General features: G+C 41.7%; 1 protein-coding gene across 1 annotated transcript in view; it reads right to left on the reverse strand.

Moving 5' to 3' along the window:
- Positions 1-582: 582 nt before the first annotated feature.
- The window catches only part of LOC137358558 (chloride intracellular channel protein 5-like), a 144,978-nt gene continuing 125,114 nt past the window's right edge, over positions 583-20,446 (reverse strand). Inside the window, exons 5-6 of the mRNA XM_068024539.1 lie at positions 3,001-3,182; positions 583-1,814 (exon numbers count right to left, since the gene is read on the reverse strand). Of these exons, the coding sequence (XP_067880640.1) occupies positions 1,647-1,814; positions 3,001-3,182 (350 nt within the window). The 3' untranslated portion in view covers positions 583-1,646. The remainder of the gene's footprint in view (positions 1,815-3,000; positions 3,183-20,446) is intronic.

The following is a 20,446-nucleotide window of genomic DNA, read 5'->3' on the forward strand; positions in this document are numbered from 1 at the left end:
AAATTTAAAAACCTAAATGAGCAAGGGCAAGTCTAACTAACGGCAGAAGCTGTTAGATGCTCTGTTACAACAAATTATGGACCATTATCTACAAATCCACCCTCAGTTATTCAAAATCAAACACCAGAGGGCGCAATATAATCATTAACGTGTTATTTTTCTGATGCCATGCAAATGAACAAAGATATCTTCCTCCTCTTCATTAGTCTTTATGCATTATACAGACATTGATTTTTCATTAACAAATAGAGGAAATATACCCAAAGATTCTTGCTTTTGATTTAACTGATAAATTCTCACATTTTAAAACTATTTCTGATCAGTTGTTAACTTGCTTCTAGAAAATGAGATGTGACAACTTTCCCAAACTTTTGAAATTTGAGTGTCTTGAGATTTGTTTACTGTGCACCTCTTTCAGCTCCATAACAGTTCATGATGGCACCTAACAAAATCTACTTTCATGTCTGCTCTGGGCTATAACAATTCTTTTTCCTGCTCTTCTAGTAAAATAGTGGACAAATAAAATTCATATAAATGCATCAGCATTTTCATTCCTAATACAACATACAATTGGAGCACATAAATTTTACAAAAAAAGTTTAATTTTCAATTTTCTGCCTTATTTTGTCCGCATTATTTTGAAGGAGCTACAAAAGAGGATAGTTGTTTTTTTCATGTTATTTACTTTTGTTTCAAAGTAATATTAGCCCTTGGAGTTGCTTGAACTCAAGTGGTCAAAGCTCAGAAACAATATTGAAAAGTAAAAACAAATGGGAAGCCTTTGTACTAGAAACTGTCCCTTCAATAATTTCATTGATAATGCAGAGAGAAAGTACAACACTAAAATGCCTTTTCATGAAACAGAAACATCATTCAAAAGCATAACTGAATATTTTGGCGTTGTATGCCTTAGAAGTTATTGTCATATCTGATTCGTGTAAGACTGATCTGGCTCTCAGATACAATTAAAATACCACAAAAAAATGATTACTAACATTCTGATTGGAACTTTCTTGTAATTCCTTAGTACGATCAGTTATCAGTTTTAATCCTGCCTGCTTGAAGTTGAAGCTTTTGAGGTCAGAGTGGACTGGGGTGGCCAATCCTGATTCAGCTCCATATCAGCCTAAACTTACTTCATCATCACAATGACTGACAAGATGAGAGTTCTGACCTTCGAACTCAACAGTTAACTTAAGCTTTGGAAAATAAAATGGAATCAACGTGGTTGTGGATATTTTTAGAATTTGCAGCACTTTTCAAATCTCAAACGTGTCATGCTAATTTGGTTCCTTGAACATGCCCACCCATGTGTGGAGTTCATGAAATTAAAATGTACATGTAAAGGTGAACTGCAATTCTAATGTAAGGCAATAAGTTCCAAACAACTTCTATCAAGAATGAATCAGCAGTTATTCATTAATTTAGAGGAAAAAAAAAATCACACCAGTATCTATGATCATTGCTCAGTTAGAAATTTGTCACATTATTTACAAGCATAAAACCAACTAAAACTGACATGGCTGAAATATTATGGTACCAGTGAATGAGTTTAGGTTTAATAACCAAGGCAATCAAAAGCAGTCTTGTGATATGTGAACCATTTTGTGTCATTAGTATTGATACTTAATGACTCTGTTGTTGATTTAGGATCTTGAAAGCCGTCTCGCCACATCTGCATAAGCGGATTCAATTTCATTGTCTGCAGCACACGTATTAGTGAACTCGTCCCGTGCATAGGCATTTTTCAGGTATCGCCAGACTCCAGTCATTTCTGTCGGAATCTCAAAATTCCGATACTTCATTGCTACAACCTGAAAAGCAACAGAAAACATGCGTCAGCCAAAAGATTCCCCTTCCACTCTGCTCTGACGAAATTCACTGTGGCTGCAGCAACCCACCTTGCTTTCTGGATTTCAATGCAAAAACTATCCTTCTATCTTCGAACCAGCCAATGTTCTGTACTACTCTTCCCCATTCAGAGTATTTTGCTAATTGTATGAGTGAACTCTGGAAATTTATAGGATTAAAAAAAAATCTTATCCTCAATGTTTATCAATGTGCAGGAGCTGTTTGGTGCATTTCCTACTATATGGATTGTACAGTTCCAGTTTATTGCTTAATAGAAACTTTAGTGTTTGCTGCTTCTATGTTTTTAGTGATGGGAAGTGCTGGAGTCCCAGCCCGACAAATTGGTGGTCTGCTGTTCTGTGGTTTACTTTTTCAGAAGTTCAGAAACACAGGATTTGAGAAATGTCCAAGGTCAATTAAAGGTGAATGGGGTGAAACGAGTCTATACCATCTGCATGAAATGGGCAGCCGATTTTTCCCAGTGTCCGATCTTTCCACTGAAGTTCACAGAATGGTAGTTCAAACTCTTTCTGGAGACTTGTTTCTTAGTCTAACTATTGCTTTTACTTGGTTTGAAATTAAAAATCTTGGAAATATTTTCCATGTCAATGAAAATTAAAAACTGGAGCAGTGAAAAATTGCCTGCTGATATGCTACAAGCCCGTTTCTGTACTGTTGGCATACACCCATTTCATCCCCTGGATCTTTTGAGCTCTGATCTCTGCTAAGTGCTACCATAATTCTAAATAAAGCAGTTTGATGCTGTGCATTCATCAGCATTGGGGTAGTAACTATTTGGCAGTTACTATTTTGATATAACCCTTAGAACCCCAGCACTGATGAAGGCACAGATTTAAACTGCTTTATTTAGAATTTCATGCCCATAAACATATGAGCAACTATAGACAGAAAAAAGACCTACGGGACCATGCAGCCTGTCCCATACAGGCCTTGTGCCTCACAATGCACAACCACCAACTCTCCAACTCACTTGAAAGCCAAATAATCTTGCAGGACAGTTGGAAAACCAGATAATAACACAGGCCAATTGAGAGTGAAAAAAGACTGGAAAGTTCCTCTCTAACCCTCAAAAACTAAGAAAAGCAAGATATTTTATTTATTTTTAGATAAAACAAGTGTATTGGTTACCTTCACAATATGAAGCTTGGGCAGCAGGTTACAATCAGCCAATGTTAGCTCATCGCCATCAAGGAATTTGCGATTGGATACATTTACATCATCAACAGAGTCGGTATCAATCTCTTCAGGCAGTGGATTGTTCAGGTATTCATCCAGTACCTTCAGGGCTTTGAGCAGACTTCTTGCCAGACCTGAAAATGACAAAGTGGGTACTCTAAAGTTTTACTTTCAGGTTGTAAGCTAATGTTACCAGACTTTCCTCTTTACCTCACATGATAACATTGAAGAAAATATTATTATTGGGCATCTCATCTGGATTTGGCCAATTATTTTTGCTTGGTGCTGATGCTCAGGAGAAAACAAAGCATTCACACACTAGCAAGCTGTTATTTTTGGATTTTATATTTTGTGGCGATGTTGTGCTCAGCAAGGGGAAGAATTTCAATTGAAGGTTTTTTAAAAAACCCTGGGATGTGGGCGTTGCCCATCAGTAATTGCCACTGCGTATTCGGTGGTGAGCTGCCTTTCTGAATACAACTGAATGGCTTGCAAGGCCACTTCAGAGAGAAGTTAAGAGTCAGTCAATCACGTTGCTGTACGGCCCGAGTCATATATAGACCAGACTGGGTAAAAGACAGCAGATTTCCTTCCCTAAAGGGCCTTTGTGAATCAGATGGGTTTTTACAACAATCCAGTAGTTTCATGGGGTTGAATTTTACTGGTCGCCGTGCACTGCCGTGGTGCCCTGTGGGGTGCCTGCATTTAGCAGCCGCCGAAGAACCCCGGTGTTATTTCACGCGGGGGCTCATTTCAATAGTGGGGGTGGAGCACCCGCCCCTGATGATGTGTCGGGGCGGCCTCTGCGTCCCCGGCAACAGTGTCCAGCGCCAACGCGCAGGCGCCGGCGCCATTTATAAAGGGCTTTATGCCTAGAATACCCAAACTCCCCCCCACCCACCCTTCTAACATCTGGCCTCTAACCCCTTCCCACCATTCACATAAACAATTAAATCTGTTTCCCCTGCTTCCCCACTTCTCCCGCCCTGAAATAAGGTGTGCTAAGGCCAAACAGAGGCCGTAAAATCGGCGCGGGATGGCAGGTAAGTTATTTTGCATATATTTAGTGGCCATCTGCATATGGAGATGAAGGGCCCGCCGCCAGGCGGTGGGGTGGCTGGCACTGAGGTCCCCCTGCCGCCAGTAATATGCAGCAGGCCCTTCTCGATGTCATGGGTCAAGACTGGCCTCTCCCCGTGGCATTTTACTGGCCCCCGCACCGCGACCTGCAGCGTTGAGGGGCCGGTAAAATTCAACCCATGGTCACGGTTACTGATACTAGCTTTTTATTCCAGATTTTATTTTAATTAATTTAAATTCCCCAGCTGGTAAAATCAGATTAGAACTCATGTATCTGGATCCCTATTCCAGTAACATAACCACTAATTTACCTTACCCCTATAAATAATCCCTTTACAGGGCTTAAATCCTATAGAATGGCAGTACCTACGACAACATGAGACTGTCAATAATCAAACCTATCTCCTTACCACCCATACCCAATCACTGGGTATCAAATGTATTCCCCTCAAACAACCACAGAGCACTAACATATAGCAATAGGACTGCTAAGTTTCACACCTATCCAAATTTCAATTAAAAACTAGACCAACAACAAATACGTTTAAAAAAAAAATGCACATCACCAATGGAAAATCCACCTCGATTCAGTGTTGTGATTCCAGCCACAGTCACCATTTGTCCCCTCTTAGCACCACTATTTTTAAAGGCTGCTAAAGCTGAAAGAGTTTGAATTTGGATTTTCATAAATAAATCTGAACATAATTATGTTCAGATCACTTTGTGATTTTTGCTTTGGTTCACTACTTTTCCTAAGAACTTAAAGTAAGAGGTGGCGGTAATGTCTGTCAGCATAAATGTACCATGGTCAACAGTCTATAATCATTTGTTAGGTTTACCAACTAAGTTCTACCTGTGGCAGATGCAAGATGGCAGAGACTCAAAAACACATCAAAAGGTATCAACTGTGAACTGACACTTTACCATATTGCATCTGATTGGAATGATTCGGTAACATCTTTAAGTACCAGTTATACTACATGATTTCAGTATTTGAAAGCACTTTTGGCTTTGCAATGCTGCAAATCATTGGAGTCAACTGGAGTCAGTTAAGGCTTGGGCATTGGGTCTGACACCAGCTGGATGAGGTAATCTCTCAGTGTTTTGTTTCAACATTCACTGTAATCCAACCACAAACATGTAAAAGAAACTTGTTGCATTTTAATTTTCAGTTTGAAAACGTTTCCAGGTGGCTTTATGGATTTTAACATTAATAATTCATGAAGGTTAAATATTTTACTGGCACTTGGATGCAGTTAGCAAAGAAGTGTGAATGTATTTACATAAGACATCTTGAGCTTTACTTTTCTCCTCAGATTTGACAGAAATATGGAGCTGGCAGTATAAAACAGGTAAATGTGATATTAAAGTGGCATTATGTTCTGCATCGGAACCCTTCCAAAGAAGGGTTACTGACCCGAAACGTTAACTCTGCTTCTCTTTCCACAGATGCTGCCAGACCTGCTGAGTGAATCCAGCATTTCTTGTTTTTGTTTCAGATTTCCAGCATCCGCAGTATTTTGCTTTTATTATGCTCTGCATGTTCTCTCTAGATGGAAAGCTGCAATTTAATTTTAATTAACACTCGTGTTTTATGTTGGATTGTTCGGTTTGTTTCAATGGGAGGGACAAGGAATTAGTCTCATAAGAAGCAGATCCCTGTGGACTAGGTGGTAATGAGAGGGTATGTATAATTATGAAGGAATTTGGCCATAATGAGGAGTTATATGGTTAAAAGAATTATTTTCCCGATGAATGAGGGATTAAAAAAAAATTTAAAAGGGTTCATCTCCCTAAAAGGTTAAAAAAGATCATCTCAATTATACTAAAAGCCTCAGTAAAAAAAGCTTGCTTCATCTTAGAACCATAAAGGCAACTTCTGATAAGGAGGATTCGCTCCTAAAGTCACAAACTTCATCACACGGTAAAACATTGATAACTTAGCTTTGCAAACTGTCACAAAAGCTACCACAGTGTAATAGTTGATAAGATGGTTTTATGCTGAAAGCCCAAAAGCACAGTCAACTGAATTTTTGACTAAGCTAACCAAACCCAAAAACTAAACTATAATCTTGAAACATTTAGATGACTAATGGAAAATTGACCATCACAAGGCTTGCCTTTCTTAGGAATCAAAGAGGATGGACCTTACCTAGAAATTAACAGTTATGCAGCCTTAATTGGAAAATAAAAGAGGGCAAACTTACTTACAGTTGAGATAACACCCCCATACATAAGAAATTAATTATGCAACTTGAAAAACAGTATAAATATCGGAAGCACACACTGGATTTTTAGATTCAGTAAACATGCTCCAAAGTCTTTCACGGTAAAGGTATGACTATTGGAGTAAGGCGATGATAATTCTCTCCTTAACTGGGACAGAGGTATCTCGCTAATTCTATGTCTTCTACTCGATGATTTAAGGTAAATATTACTTTAATAATTGATGGATATCCTACTTAAATATTTTACTGTAACAATATTTAGTTTTAAAAATTGGATTCTCTACTAGAAACAAAATTATACTTTTTATCATTTCCTAGAACTATTATTATTATTATAATCTGGCTGAAAGTTGGTAAAAAGGTTATCTGGAGGACAGTAATATTCTCAGCTGGTTCTTTTTATTTGGGGAGAGTTAGAATTAGTGTCTTTGGAATCTGTCTTTCTCAGCCTTAACTTGAGAGTGATGATCTGAGAAGTAAGCCTGATCTAGGATAGCCCCAAAAAGGGTTTAGAATTGTAATCCACTACATAATCTACATAACCATTCTTGTTATTTTTAGTCAATTTTGGAAAACCTAGTTAATTTACCACAAAGGATCAGTTACTGTTGGTTACAATACTCTATTGCTTTCAATTCATTATATTTTTATGACAGTGACTTGAATGCATTAACAATGAAGTTTCTGAAATTGAGTGATTTCAGATAATAGCTTCAAAAGCAAACTGGATGTACAATATCTATTCTCATTCAACAGTAATATTTATTTTCAGGCAGCTAGTGTACTAGTATTACAGCTTCCTCCAACAGCATGAGAGGGTGCCCAAGGATTATTATAAATTTGTTGAATCACTAGAATGTAGGTATGTGGTTTGAATGGACGAGTACTAAAGCTAATTGAAGGGCTGTTTTCAGGATTTCAAAGCCAGAAATTTCTGTTTTAAACAGACTACCAATTCACCAGCAGCAGCATCATCTAATGGGCAGACTAATCACCAACACTATTGCAAGAAAACAAATCCCGCTGTTATGACCAGGTGAGAAAGAGATCTAGGGTTCCCTCTCAGCCTTCACCTGGTCTTACCATAACAGGGTTTAATTTTAAACACACCGTGTTTTTATTTCCCCCTTGGTGAATCCTTGTTCATCACTTTCCAATTATAAGGCAAAGAAACTGGCACAAACAGGCTTTCTTAGGTTTAAAGAAGGTTGAAATTTATTAAACTTGAACTCTAATTCGGTTAACGCCTTTGGATATATGACGCACACAGGTTAGCATGCATGTGCGATACACACATGCAAATAGAGACAGAAAAGAGCAGAAGAAAAATAAAGTGGAAAAGTTTGAGGCAATATCTGAAGAGTTTTTGTTACGGTTCTTCAAGCTCACTGTAGTGTCCTTGATTGTCGGTAGATCTTGCTTTTCGTTGGGGCCCAGTATTCTTCTTAAACCTTGTACACTGTAGGAGACTTTTCTCTTTTGGGGTTCATCTGTCTTCAGTGGATTCAGAGGCTTGGGAGAAAGAGATGGGAACAGGCAGACAGGAGAGGCTGTGGCGAGCCAGCGAGGAGAGATCTTCTCAGTCCAGGAGCATTCTGCTTTCTTCCCAAACTGTTTGTACAAACTCAAAAAACTCAGGTTGCGCAGCACGTTAGTCATGTGATTAGCTGGTTTGACCATGTCCATTTGTGTATTCAGCCATTTTAGCAGTCAACCTGGAATGCGAGCTCCCCCACCTTCAATGTCTGGTAATCAAAAATCCATTGTGGGTTGAATGTGTTAGAGAATGGCTGCTTTGTTCTTCCAAACACTGTCTGTTAATATGCAAATGTCTTTTCCAGCCACAGCTGATTTGTTCAACAAGTCCTTTCTTCACTCCAGTAACAGCTCAAAAATCAATGTTCATGACAAAATTAGTGCCTCATTCTTGGCAGATGGGGGCCTAGCATGACACCGCTTTTAGTGCAAGAGAAACTTACTGCTTGAACTTTTCAAAGTTCACTGTATTGAAAGCAGGATAGTAATCACCACTATTTATTGGGCAGCACAATTAGGATGAAATCTCCTCATAATTACCCCACTCCCCTCCCCACCACCCAAGACAAGAATCAAGGAGCCATGAAAAATTTGTAATTTGGTGATGGGTCAAAATGCTTGTTCCAAGACTTCAACCTTGGACAGTGTCCTAAATCATCAGGGACCACAAGGAATAAATACTGTGAGTACCAGCTCTACACAGGGTGTAATTATCAGCTGGTGGGCACTGTTCAGTCTGCTTCGTTTGCTGTGGCTCCCCAACCGAAGAAAATAGTCTGTCCCTATCCGCTGTACCAAAACTCTTTTATAATTTAAAAATAAATGAAAAATAAAAATAAAAATAAATTTTTGTAGCGCTAAATCCCACTGTAAAAACCAAAACAGAAACAGACTACCCCGTTAATCTATGGCAGGGTCCATCATTGTTACAATCTACTTTAAAATGCCAATCAAGATTCTCAAGAGATTGAGACATCTTGTTACCTCCACCAGTAAAAAACAAACTACTCATGTAAGAATAGATTTTTATAGTGTACCTACATGCAGAACTGTAATACTGTGGCCCACACTCAAGATTTGGCACCTTTTGGAAACAAAAATCGGTTACTGCATAATGGGCAACTAATCTGTTACCTTCCATTTTGCGTCCCAGCCAAAGTTGAACTCCACCTCCTCTGGATGAAACACAGTTCAGCAATTTTACATTTATTAATTCTTGGTGTGAGCAGTTAATGTAATGAAGCCATCATGAATTTTATGGCTTGGTCTTTCAATATTCACCCACTCCATTGTACTAAAGCTATCTGTATTAAAGTACTGCGATTAGTGAGCAACTTATTGACAGGCACTCAATAACCAATGCAACCTTGATAACTGCAATGGTTTCACACCCTCTGACCTGACATGGAAGTGCTCAACACAGATTGATAGAGAGGTGATCTCACTAAAACATATAGGAAGCTGAGGGGGCTTGACAGGGTAAACACTCAGAGGTGGTTTCCCCTGGCTGGAGGATAAGGGGTCATTTAGAACGGAGAACTTTCTTCACTCGGAGGGTTGTGAATCTTTGGAATTCTCTACCCTTGAGAGTTGTGGATGCTCCATTGTTGAGTATATTTAAGGCTGAGATAGATAGATTTCTGGTCTCTCAGGGAATCAAGGGATATGAGGAGCAGGCGGGAAAGTGGAGTTGTAGCCCAAGATCAGCCTTGATCATATTGAATGGTGGTGCAGGCTCCAGGGGCTGTATGGTCTACTCCTGCTCCTGTTTCTTATGTTATTGTGCGTTTCATTGTACAAATACTGACATCCTTCAGCTTTATAAAGCACGCTACAAAACAGTCAGGAGGGCGTGGCCCTATGCGTCCTCAACATTGGGGGGAATTTTATGCTCTCCGCAGTAGGAGGTGGGGAGAGCATAAAATCAGGGAACCCGCCACCTTCTCGTCTCTGCCAAAATTAAGTCTGGGGCAAGAAGGCCTGTGAGAGGTCTTCCCGCCTCACCACAATTGAGGTCCTTAACTGGGCAAATAATGCCAACTTAAGGGCCTCATCCTGCTACCATAATGAGCCATGCGGCAGGTGGGCCTGTCGCCGCACAGGAAGCACGTCACGAAAAATTGTGCTGGTTGCTTCCCGGCTCCGGGGAGAGGCCCTTGTTAAAAGGCACAGTGCCTGAACGAGGGACCTGGCATCAGGAAGGTGGTGGGGCCCGCTGAGAGCCACCTCTCTGCCCTTGCTTCCGAGCCCCCTTCCGCCCTGACCTACCTGTGGCCTGGGTCCAGCGCCGCTCCTGGGCCTCAGGTAGTACTCCACCAGCAGCAGCCATGGCCTCCACGGTGGCACTGCTCAGTTGGACAGCTGCCAACCTCTGATTGGCCGGCAGCTTTCAGGGTGAGATTTCCAGCGCCGGGGTCTTTGATCCTGTGGAAAGCCACCGCTGTCCACTTAACTGCCTAATTGGCACTAGATTCAGCGGGCCTCCAACAGAAGTGGTGACATGGGTTCTCAGTGTCACCTTTGCCGGACATCTAGACCCCTGTCGCCCGGATAAAATCCCAGCCATTGACTCCGAACCCCATAAAGTCTCATGGCATCAGATCAAACAGGAGTAAGGAAATCTCCTGCTGATTACTACATACCACCCTCCCTTAGCTGATGTATCTATACTACTCCATGCTGAACCCCCCTCTTGGGCTCTTACACATTCAATGTCTCTTAATAATCACGATTGACAAAAATCCATCTGGCTAATTGAATCAGGGAGGACTCCCATTGTCTTCTTCATGCTTTTAGAATGCAAATGTGCAGCCATGTTTTCAGCCACTGTTGTGGACTTTTTAAACAAGTTATTTCAAATCCAGTAACAGTTCAAAAATAATGTTCCATATGATGAAATTAATGGGTCTTATTTTTTGGCAGGTGTGGTTTTCGTCACACCAGGTATCAATTTAGTAAACCTCCTCTGAACTGCCTCCAATGCATTTACATCAACTGTCTGACTATTCCACCAACTTGTCTATGTCCTTTTGCAGTTCTGCACCATCTTCCTCAGAGTTCACAAAGTTTTCAAGTTTCGTATCATCCGCAAACTTTGAAATTGTGTCCGGTACACCAAGGTCTAGGTCATTAATATATATCAGGAAAAAGAAGGGTCCCAACACTGACTCCTGGGGAACTCCACTACAAACCTTCCTCTAGCCCAAAAAATATCCATTAAACACTACTCTTTGTTTTCTGTCACTCAGCCAATTCCGTATCCATGTTGCTACTGTCCTGTTTATTCCATGACCTATAACTTTGCTCACAAGTCTGTTGCGTGGCACTGTATCAAACGCCTTTTGAAAGTCCACATCAACAGCATTGCCCTCATCAACCCTCTATGCTACCTCCTCAAAAAACCCCAGCAAGATAGTTAAACATAATTTTCCCTTAAGAAATCCATGCTGGCTTTCTTTATCTCGGACAAAGCAGCCTAATTGACTGGCAACCCATCCACCACCATAAACATTCACTCTCTCCACCACTGGCGCACACTGGCTGCAGTGTGTACCATATACAAGATACACTTTTTTTTAATTCATTCATGGGATGTTGGCGTCGTAGGCCAGGCCAGCATTTATTGCCCATCCCTAATTGCCCTTGAACTGAGTGGCTTGCTAGGCCATTTCGAGGGCATGTAAGAGTCAACCACATTGCTGTGGATCTGGAGTCACATGTAGGCCAGATCAGGTAAGGACAGCAGATTTCCTTCCCTAAAGGACATTATTAAACCAGATGGGTTTTTACAACAATTGACAATGGTTTCATGGCCATCATTAGACTACCTTAAATTGAACTTATTAATTGAATTCAAATTCCACCTTCTGCTGTGGTGGGATTCGAACCCATGTCCCCAGAGCAATACCTGGGTTTCTGGGTTACTAGTCCAGTGACAATACCAGTACGCCACCGCCTCCCCTAAAGCAACTTGCCAAGGCTTCTCTGACACCACCTCCCATACCCTGATCTCTACTATGTAGAAGGACAAGGGCAGCAGGAACACCACATGCCCTCTTCCCTACCATGTCATACACCATCCTTCGATACATCATCGCTGCTGGGTCAGAATCCTAACAGCACTGTGCAAGTACCTTTACCACACTGTAGCAATTCAACACCCTAATTGTAAGGGTAATCCTAGATAAACAAGCAGTGGGAAACTTAGCAGCCCTGTGTAAAATATTTGTCTTTAGGTAGTTAAACTCCAGTGATACTGCTGTGCACACTTGGGCTCTTTTCAAGCAGTGCCTAAAATCGAAGAGATAGGGTTAAGCAGGATGTGCCCCTATTTGGGTGGCACAGTGGCGCAGTGGTTAGCACCGCAGCCTCCCAGCTCCAGCGACCCGCGTTCAGTTCTGGGTACTGCCTGTGCGGAGTTTGCAAGTTCTCCCTGTGTCTGCGTGGGTTTCCGCTGGATGCTCCAGTTTCCTCCCACAGCCAAAGACTTGCAGGTTGATAGGTAAATTGGCCATTGTAAATTGCCCCTAGTGTAGGTAGGTGGTAGGAGAATGGTGGGGATGTGGTAGAGAATATGGGATTAATGTAGGATTAGTATAAATGGGTGGTTGTTGGTCGGCACAGACTCGGTGGGCCGAAGGGCCTGTTTCAGTGCTGTATCTCTAAATAAAAAAAAAATAAAGAGAGAGGGTGCATTTTATATCAGGCAAACAGAATCCCTTAATATGGCCTTCTCAGTAGTTTGCTAGTTTGGAGACTCAAACAAACTGATGAGTTTCTGCACATGTCAGACATCCAGCTAACAATTAAAAAAAGAACAAAATTAACAGGATGCTTCAATTTTAGAACTACTCTCATGGGCAACTACGTATAAATGCTCTTAAGAATATCTTGGCAGCTTTGAAATCTTTGCCAGAGTTGTTTAGGAATGGATGCAAGAATCCTGTGCCAATGTAGTTTGTTACTTTGGAAGTTCCACTGACTTCCTTTCTAGAGGAACTGTTGTTGCAGGTCAATGACAATTAAAGATTAATTGGTTCAAGTACAGGACAGGGAGTCCATTGTTGCTGCACACAAGGCTACAATTACGAACTGATGCTCTGTCCTTTCATTAACAAGAAGCTGAGAAAAATCTGTTAGTGGAGAAAGCTTAGTACTTTTATGTGAGGACATGAAAACTTAGAATTAAGATCACAAGCTCATGAATTTCGAACAAAATGATACAAAGAGGACACTATTTACAGCTGCCCCAATGACTCATGCAATGCAACATAATTATGATTTTTAACATAGTTTAGTGAAGTTATTTATTGAGAAGCTTTATACAACTTTAAAATACAATACTCAAGTTCCTTACATTAAAATTTATTTCCTTCATTTTACAATAAAGTACAGAATATGTAAAATTTTGAATGCCTCCACCTCCTCACTATTATAATACAGCAAAGGAGCTACAAAAGAATTCAGGCCTCCTTGTCAAAGGTTTATCAGACTGATTCCTGGGATGGCAGGACTGATGTATGAAGAGAGATTGGGTCGATTAGACTTGTATTCGCCAGAGTTTAGAAGAATGAGAAGGGATCTCAGAAACCTATAAAATTCTAACAGGACTGGACAGACTAGATGCAGGAAGGATGTTCCTGATGGCCAGGGAGTCCAGAACCAGGGGTCACAGTCTAAGGATACAGGGTAAGCCATTTAGGACAGAGATGAGGAGGGATTTCTTCACCCAGAGTGGTGAACCTGTGGAATTCTCTACCACAGAAAGCAGTTGAGGCCAAATCATTAAATATATTCAAGGAAGAGTTAGATATAGTTCTTAGGGCTAAAGGGATCAAAGGATACGGAGAGAAAGCGGGAACAGGGTACTGAGTTTGGATGATCACCCATGATCGTACTGCAGGCTCGAAGGGCCGAATGGCCCAATCCTGTTCCTATTTTTCTATGTTTCTAAGTCATTTTCCCCTTTTAACAGTCCTGTCTTGTGCTTACAAAATGGATTTAAAGCTCACTGTCTAAACTCAGTACAACACTATTATGAAAGAGGATTCAGCCATCAATGTCCTCAGACATATCATACTATAATGCTATATCTGCCAAGAGGATGTCAGAGGGTCTGTCCTGAATTTTCTGTATAATGCATTCTTGTGCCTAAAAAATGCATTCCAGCGTTCCTTTTATCAGTTTTCTTTTTGAGAATATGGAGTAGATTTTCAGTTTGCCGTCCAGTATAAAGGTAGCATTACAGATCGACCAATGAAAATAAAAAAATGGGTGTTTCTATAAATAGGCATCCAATCCACAACACCAGTTTTATTTATTTTTTTGTTTTTTTATTTAGAGATACAGCACTGAAACAGGCCCTTCGGCCCACCAAGTCTGTGCCGACCATCAACCACCTATTTATATTAATCCTACATTAATCCCATATTCCTACCACATCCCCACCTTCCCCCAACCACCTACCTATACTAGGGGCAATTTATAATGGCCAAGTTATCTATCAACCTGCAAGTCTTTGGCTGTGGGAGGAAACCGGAGCACCCGGCGAAAACCCACACGGTCACAGGGAGAACTTGCAAACTCCGCACAGGCAGTACCCAGAACTGAACCCGGGTCGCTGGAGCTGTGAGGCTGCGGTGCTAATCACTGCGCCATTTTTCAACTCTTTAATTTTTATTCTGGCAAGATGTACCTCCTGAATTCCATTATGTCATGTTGTAACATCAAGTACAGAATTTTGTGATTGGGATGACTTGTGGCATTCCCCAGCAGTGAGGCAACAGTAACTTGCCAAAGGACATACATAGCTTCCACTTCATGGTATGACACACCCCAAGTAGTTTAAGGATTGTCCGGATTAGCTGAATTCTTGGAAAATATTTCTGAGGAATAAGTTGTTAAATTCCAGAAAGCTTGTTGTGGAAAGATGAGGCTGGAGCCTACCTTTACTCAATTTCACACTTATTTTAAATTAATTTATTAATTAGTGCTAGAAATGTCAGTTAGAGGGGTGAAGTGCTTCACCTGTGAGATGTGGGAGGTCCGTGACGCTTCCAGCGTTCCGGACGACTACATCTGCAGGAAGTGTACCCAGTTGCAGCTCCTCACGGACCGCATGGATCGGTTGGAGCAGCAACTGGATGCACTTAGGAACCTGCAGGTGGCAGAAAGCGTCATAGACAGGAGTTTTAGAGAAGTGGTTACACCCAAGGTGCAGGCAGATAGATGGGTGACCGCTAGAAGGGGCAGGCAGTCAGTGTAGGAATCCCCTGTGGCTATCCCCCTCTCTAACAAGTATACCGTTTTGGATACTGTTGGGGGGGATGGCCTATCAGGGGAAAACAACAGCAGCCAGAGCAATGGAAGATAGTGCAGCTAAACACGTGGCTGAACAGCTGGTATAGAAGGGAGGGTTTCAGATATCTGGACCATTGGGATCTCTTCAGGGACAGATGGGACCTGTACAGGGTTGCATCTAAACTGGAGGGGCACAAATATCCTGGCTGCGAGGTTTGCTAGTGTCACTCGGGAGGGTTTAAACTAGTGTGGCAGGGGGTTGGGAACCAGAGCAGTAGGACAGCAGTGAAATAAATGAGGGTTTAAACTAGTAAATAAGGCCAGTAGGACTAAGAGGAAGAGCAGGCAGGGAGATGTAGCTGAGCACAGCGGGACTGGTGGTCTGAAGTGCATTTGTTTCAATGCGAGAAGTATAACAGGTTAGGCAGATGAACTTAGAGCTTGGATTAGTACTTGGAACTATTATGTTGTTGCTATTACAGAGACTTGGTTGAGGGAAGGACAGGATTGGCAGCTAAATGTTCCAGGATTTAGAAGCTTCAGGCAGGATAGAGGAGGATGTAAAAAGGGTGGGGGAGTTGCATTACTGGTTAAGGAGAATATCACAGCTGTACTGCGGGAGGACACCTCGGAGGGGTCATGCAGCGAGGCAATATGGGTGGAGCTCAGGAATAGGAAGGATGCAGTCACGATGTTGGGGGTTTTCTACAGGCCTCCCAACAGCCAGCGGGAGGTAGAAGAGCAGATATGTCGACAGATTTTGGAAAGATGTAAAGGTAACAGGGATGTAGTGGTGGGTGATTTTAACTTCCCCTGTATTGATTGGGACTCACTTAGTGCTAGGGGGCTTGGTTGGGGCAGAATTTGTAAGGAGCATCCAGGAGGGCTTCTTGAAACAATATGTAGATAGTCCAACTAGGGATGGGGCCATACTGGACCTGGTATTGGGGAATGAGCCCGGCCAGGTGGTCGAAGTTTCAGTGGGGGAGCATTTCGGGAACAGTGACCATAATTCCATAAGTTTTAAGGTACTTGTGGATAAGGATAAGAGTAGTCCTCGGGTGAAGGTGCTAAATTGGGGGAAGGCTAATTATAACAATATTAGGCAGGAACTGAAGAATTTAGACTGGGGGCGGCTGTTTGAGGATAAATCAACATCTGACATGTGGGAGTCTTCCAAATGTCAGTTGATTAGAATCGAGGACCGGCATGTTCCTGTGAGGAAGAAGGATAAGTTTGGCAAGTTTTGGGAACCTTGGATAACGTGGGATATTGTGAGCCTAGTCAAAAAGAAAAAGGAAGCATTCGGAAGGGCTGGAAGGCTAAGAACAGACGAATATAAAGACAGTAGGAAGGAACTTAAGCAAGGAGTCAGGAGGGCTAAAAGGGGTCATGAAAAGTCATTGGTAAACAGGATTAAGGAAAATCCCAAGGCTTTTTATACGTATATAAAGAGCAAGAGGGTAACCAGGGAAAGGGTTGGCCCACTCAAGGAATCTATGTGTGGAGCCAGAGGAAATGGGCGAGGTACTAAATGAGTACTTTGCATCAGTATTCACCAAAGAGAAGGACTTGGTGGATGATGAGCCTAGGGAAGGGAGTGCAGATAGTCTCAGTCTTCTCAGTATCAAAAAGGAGGAGGTGTTGGGTGTCTTGCAAAGCATTAAGGTAAATAAGTCCCCAGGGCCTGATGGGATCTACCCCAGAATACTGGGGGAGGCAAGGGAAGAAATTGCTGGGGCCTTGACAGAAATCTTTACATCCTCATTGGCTACCGGTGAGGTCCCAGAGGACTGGAGAACAGCCAATGTTGTTCCTTTGTTTAAGAAGGGTAGCAAGGATAATCCAGGAAATTATAGGCTGGTGAGCCTTACGCCAGTGGTAGGGAAATTATTAGAGAGGATTCTTCGGGACAGGATTTACTCCCATTTGGAAACAAACAAACTGATTAGCGAGAGGCAGCATGGTTTTGTGAAGGGGAGGTCGTGTCTCACTAATTTGATTGCGTTTTTTGAGGAAGTGACGAAGATGATTGATGAAGGAAGGGCAGTGGATGTTATCTTTATGGACTTCAGTAAAGCCTTTGACAAGGTCCCTCATGGCAGACTGGTACAAAAGGTGAAGTCACACGGGATCAGAGGTGAGCTGGCAAGATGGATACAGAACTGGCTCTGTCATAGAAGACAGAGGGTAGCAGTGGAAGGGTGCTTTTCTGAATGGAGGGATGTGACTAGTGGTGTTCCGCAGGGATCAGTGCTGGGACCTTTGCTGTTTGTAGTATATATAAATGATTTGGAGGAAAATGTAGCTGGTCTGATTAGTAAGTTTGCAGACGACACAAAGGTTGGAGGAGTTGCGGATAGTGATGAGGATTGTCAGAGGATACAGCAGGGTATAGATCGGTTGGAGACTTGGGCGGAGAATTGGTAGATGGAGTTTAATCCAGACAAATGTGAGGTAATGCATTTTGGAAGGTCTAATGCAGGTGGGAAGTATACAGTAAATGGCAGAACCCTTAGGAGTGTTGACAGGCAGAGAGATCTGGGCGTACAGGTCCACAGGTCGCTGAAAGTGGCAACGCAGGTGGATAAGGTAGTCAAGAAGGCATACGGCATGCTTGCCTTCATCGGTCGGGGCAGAGTATAAAAATTGGCAAGTCATGCTGCAGCTGTACAGAATTTTAGTTAGGCCACACTTAGAATATTGCATGCAATTCTGGTCGCCACACTACCAGAAGGACGTGGAGGCTTTGGAGAGGGTACAGAAGAGGTTTACCAGAATGTTGCCTGGTCTGGAGGGCATTAGCTATGAGGAGAGGTTGGATAAACCCGGATTGTTTTCACTGGAACGACGGAGGTGGAGGGGCGACATGATAGAGGTTTACAAAGTTATGAGTGGCATGGACAGAGTGGATAGTCAGAAGCTTTTTTCCAAGGTGGAAGAGTCAGTTACTAGGGGACATAGGTTTAAAGTGAGAGGGGCAAAGTTTAGAGGGGATGTGCGAGGCAAGTTCTTTACACAGAGGGTGGTGAGTGCCTGGAACTTGTTGCCGGGGGAGGTGGTGGAAGCAGGTACGATAGCAACGTTTAAGAGGCATCTTGACAAATATATGAATAGGATGGGAATAGAGGGATACGGACCCCGGAAGTGCAGAATGTTTTAGTTTAGGCAGGCATCAAGATCAGCGCAGGCTTGGAGGGGTGAATGGCATGTTCCTGTGTTGTACTGTTCTTTGTTCTTTGTTATTGCACAGAGTAAAAGGATTATAAACATGTAGCTCCTCGCTCAAAACCTCCTCCAGTCTCAGTAAGTATCTCCTTATAAGTGCTCAAGTAAGACCCCAATTAACACCCTCCACTTGCATATAATTAAACAATTGATAACCCAATTAACAGATTCCCTTCTTCCTTTTAGAATAAAACTTAGATTCACATGCTCAAACAACATTTCGAAGTAAATCAAAATAAATTCCATATCAGGTACATAGTAATATATTGTGAGACATCCCTCCTCCGACACGCCTAATAATTTATTTGTACTAACATTTCTCTTTGTGAAACAATGGATAGCTGATGACTTGCATCTATCTATTTAAGTTTGGAAATTTCCTTTCTCTATCGCATTCGTTTCATCCAACAAGGTCAATACGTAGTCTTTTCTCAGTCACACATTTTGTAGAGTGACATTATCCCACAAAGAACGATTATCCACGTAACAGTCAATGGGTTTCCTATCCTCAATATGTCCCTTGTTCAGCATCTCACCCAAAATATTTGATAAATAGAACTCTATATCCACTGCTTCCACAGACCCAGTATTTCCACAGCTAAAGTGCTTTAAATGACTTTTTATTTCCTTAGCTTCCCAAGATCAAGGACAACGTTTCCCATTTTCGCTCATCAGAAATATTATGAACTCAGCTGCACTCGAATACCCATCAAGAAGATTAGCATGTGAAGCTTCACTAAAAATGACTAGCTTCATGTTCTTTGGATCACCCAAGGATGGGAATTTCAGTACACATTTCTCCAGGTTTAGTTCTTTAAATGTTTTATTTGCCCTTAAAAACATTTTCAACTTTCAGGTGTTTCATCATCGCACTTAACTCCAGCACATCAAAACTAGCATCAGGTCTAGTCTACATGCACAACCAGTTTAGTTGATCAATCTAGCTTCGCAATTGCTCAGTCTCTTCTTTAGATGCTTCTGCGATGATCTAGCACGACTAACCGGGATAGCAGTAACACTCTCTAAATAGTATTGTTGATTTAAAGTTATTCCAAACTTACTCTGCTTAATATCTGAACCAAAATATTTAAAGGCCCCACAAGCCTGGCTCCCCATCTTAAATTCTGCCCTAATCTTATTAATAATGTATATCTCAAAATCTGCAGTCCCACCCCATAAGAAATCATCAACATGCATCATGAAGATGCCTGAAAGTTTCCTTTATGATAGCAATAAAACATCGTAGGATCTGCTTTTAGTTGAACACAACCAATTTTCAACTAAATAGATCTCACCGAGAAATACCACACCCTGGAACCATCATCAAGGCCATTGGTGCATTTGTTCAGTTTCCATGGTTTTCCTTCTGCATCTGCTGCCTTTTTGGGTGGTTTCTGAAACACTTCTCTCTGAAAATTATCATCCTGCAAAAATGCGGCTTTTATGTCAATGGATCTACACTCCCAAGAATATGTGACCAAAGAGCCAAAAAGATTTTCAAGATTATTTTTCCAGCTGTGGGAGAGTCCACTCTAATATCGGTATCACCGAGTTGCTCTTCAAAACCCCTCGCAACTAGCCTCGCTTTAGCCTTATAAGTCCCATCTGAAAGGATTTTTTCAGTACAAATCCATTTATTTGTACCTCAGAATAAACACCAAACTCTCTCCAACTCTCTAATTCCTTATGTTTTGCTTCTCTCATTATAATGTTTACCCTCAAGTTTATTGGCAGCCACTTAAAACTTCACAGTCATGAGGACTTTTGCTTCTAGTTCTATACTGAGACTGTTCTCTAGCCTTCATTTCATTGTGTAATTTGTTCAAACTATATTATCACTTTGACGTCTTTCAGGACTACTGCTAGAAGATCTCCCTCTTGCCTATTGGAGGCCCTTTCTCTAGTACATGATCGTTTCCTTATGCAAGAGTCACTTCTAGATCCATTATTAGAACTTGCACTGTGCTTTCTTACCCTCCACTCTTTCACCCTGTTCTGCCAGCCCATGGACCTTTCTTCTTGGCCAT

The sequence above is a fragment of the Heterodontus francisci genome, chromosome 3 (genome assembly GCF_036365525.1).
Source record: "Heterodontus francisci isolate sHetFra1 chromosome 3, sHetFra1.hap1, whole genome shotgun sequence".
Classification (NCBI taxonomy): Eukaryota; Metazoa; Chordata; class Chondrichthyes; order Heterodontiformes; family Heterodontidae; genus Heterodontus; species Heterodontus francisci.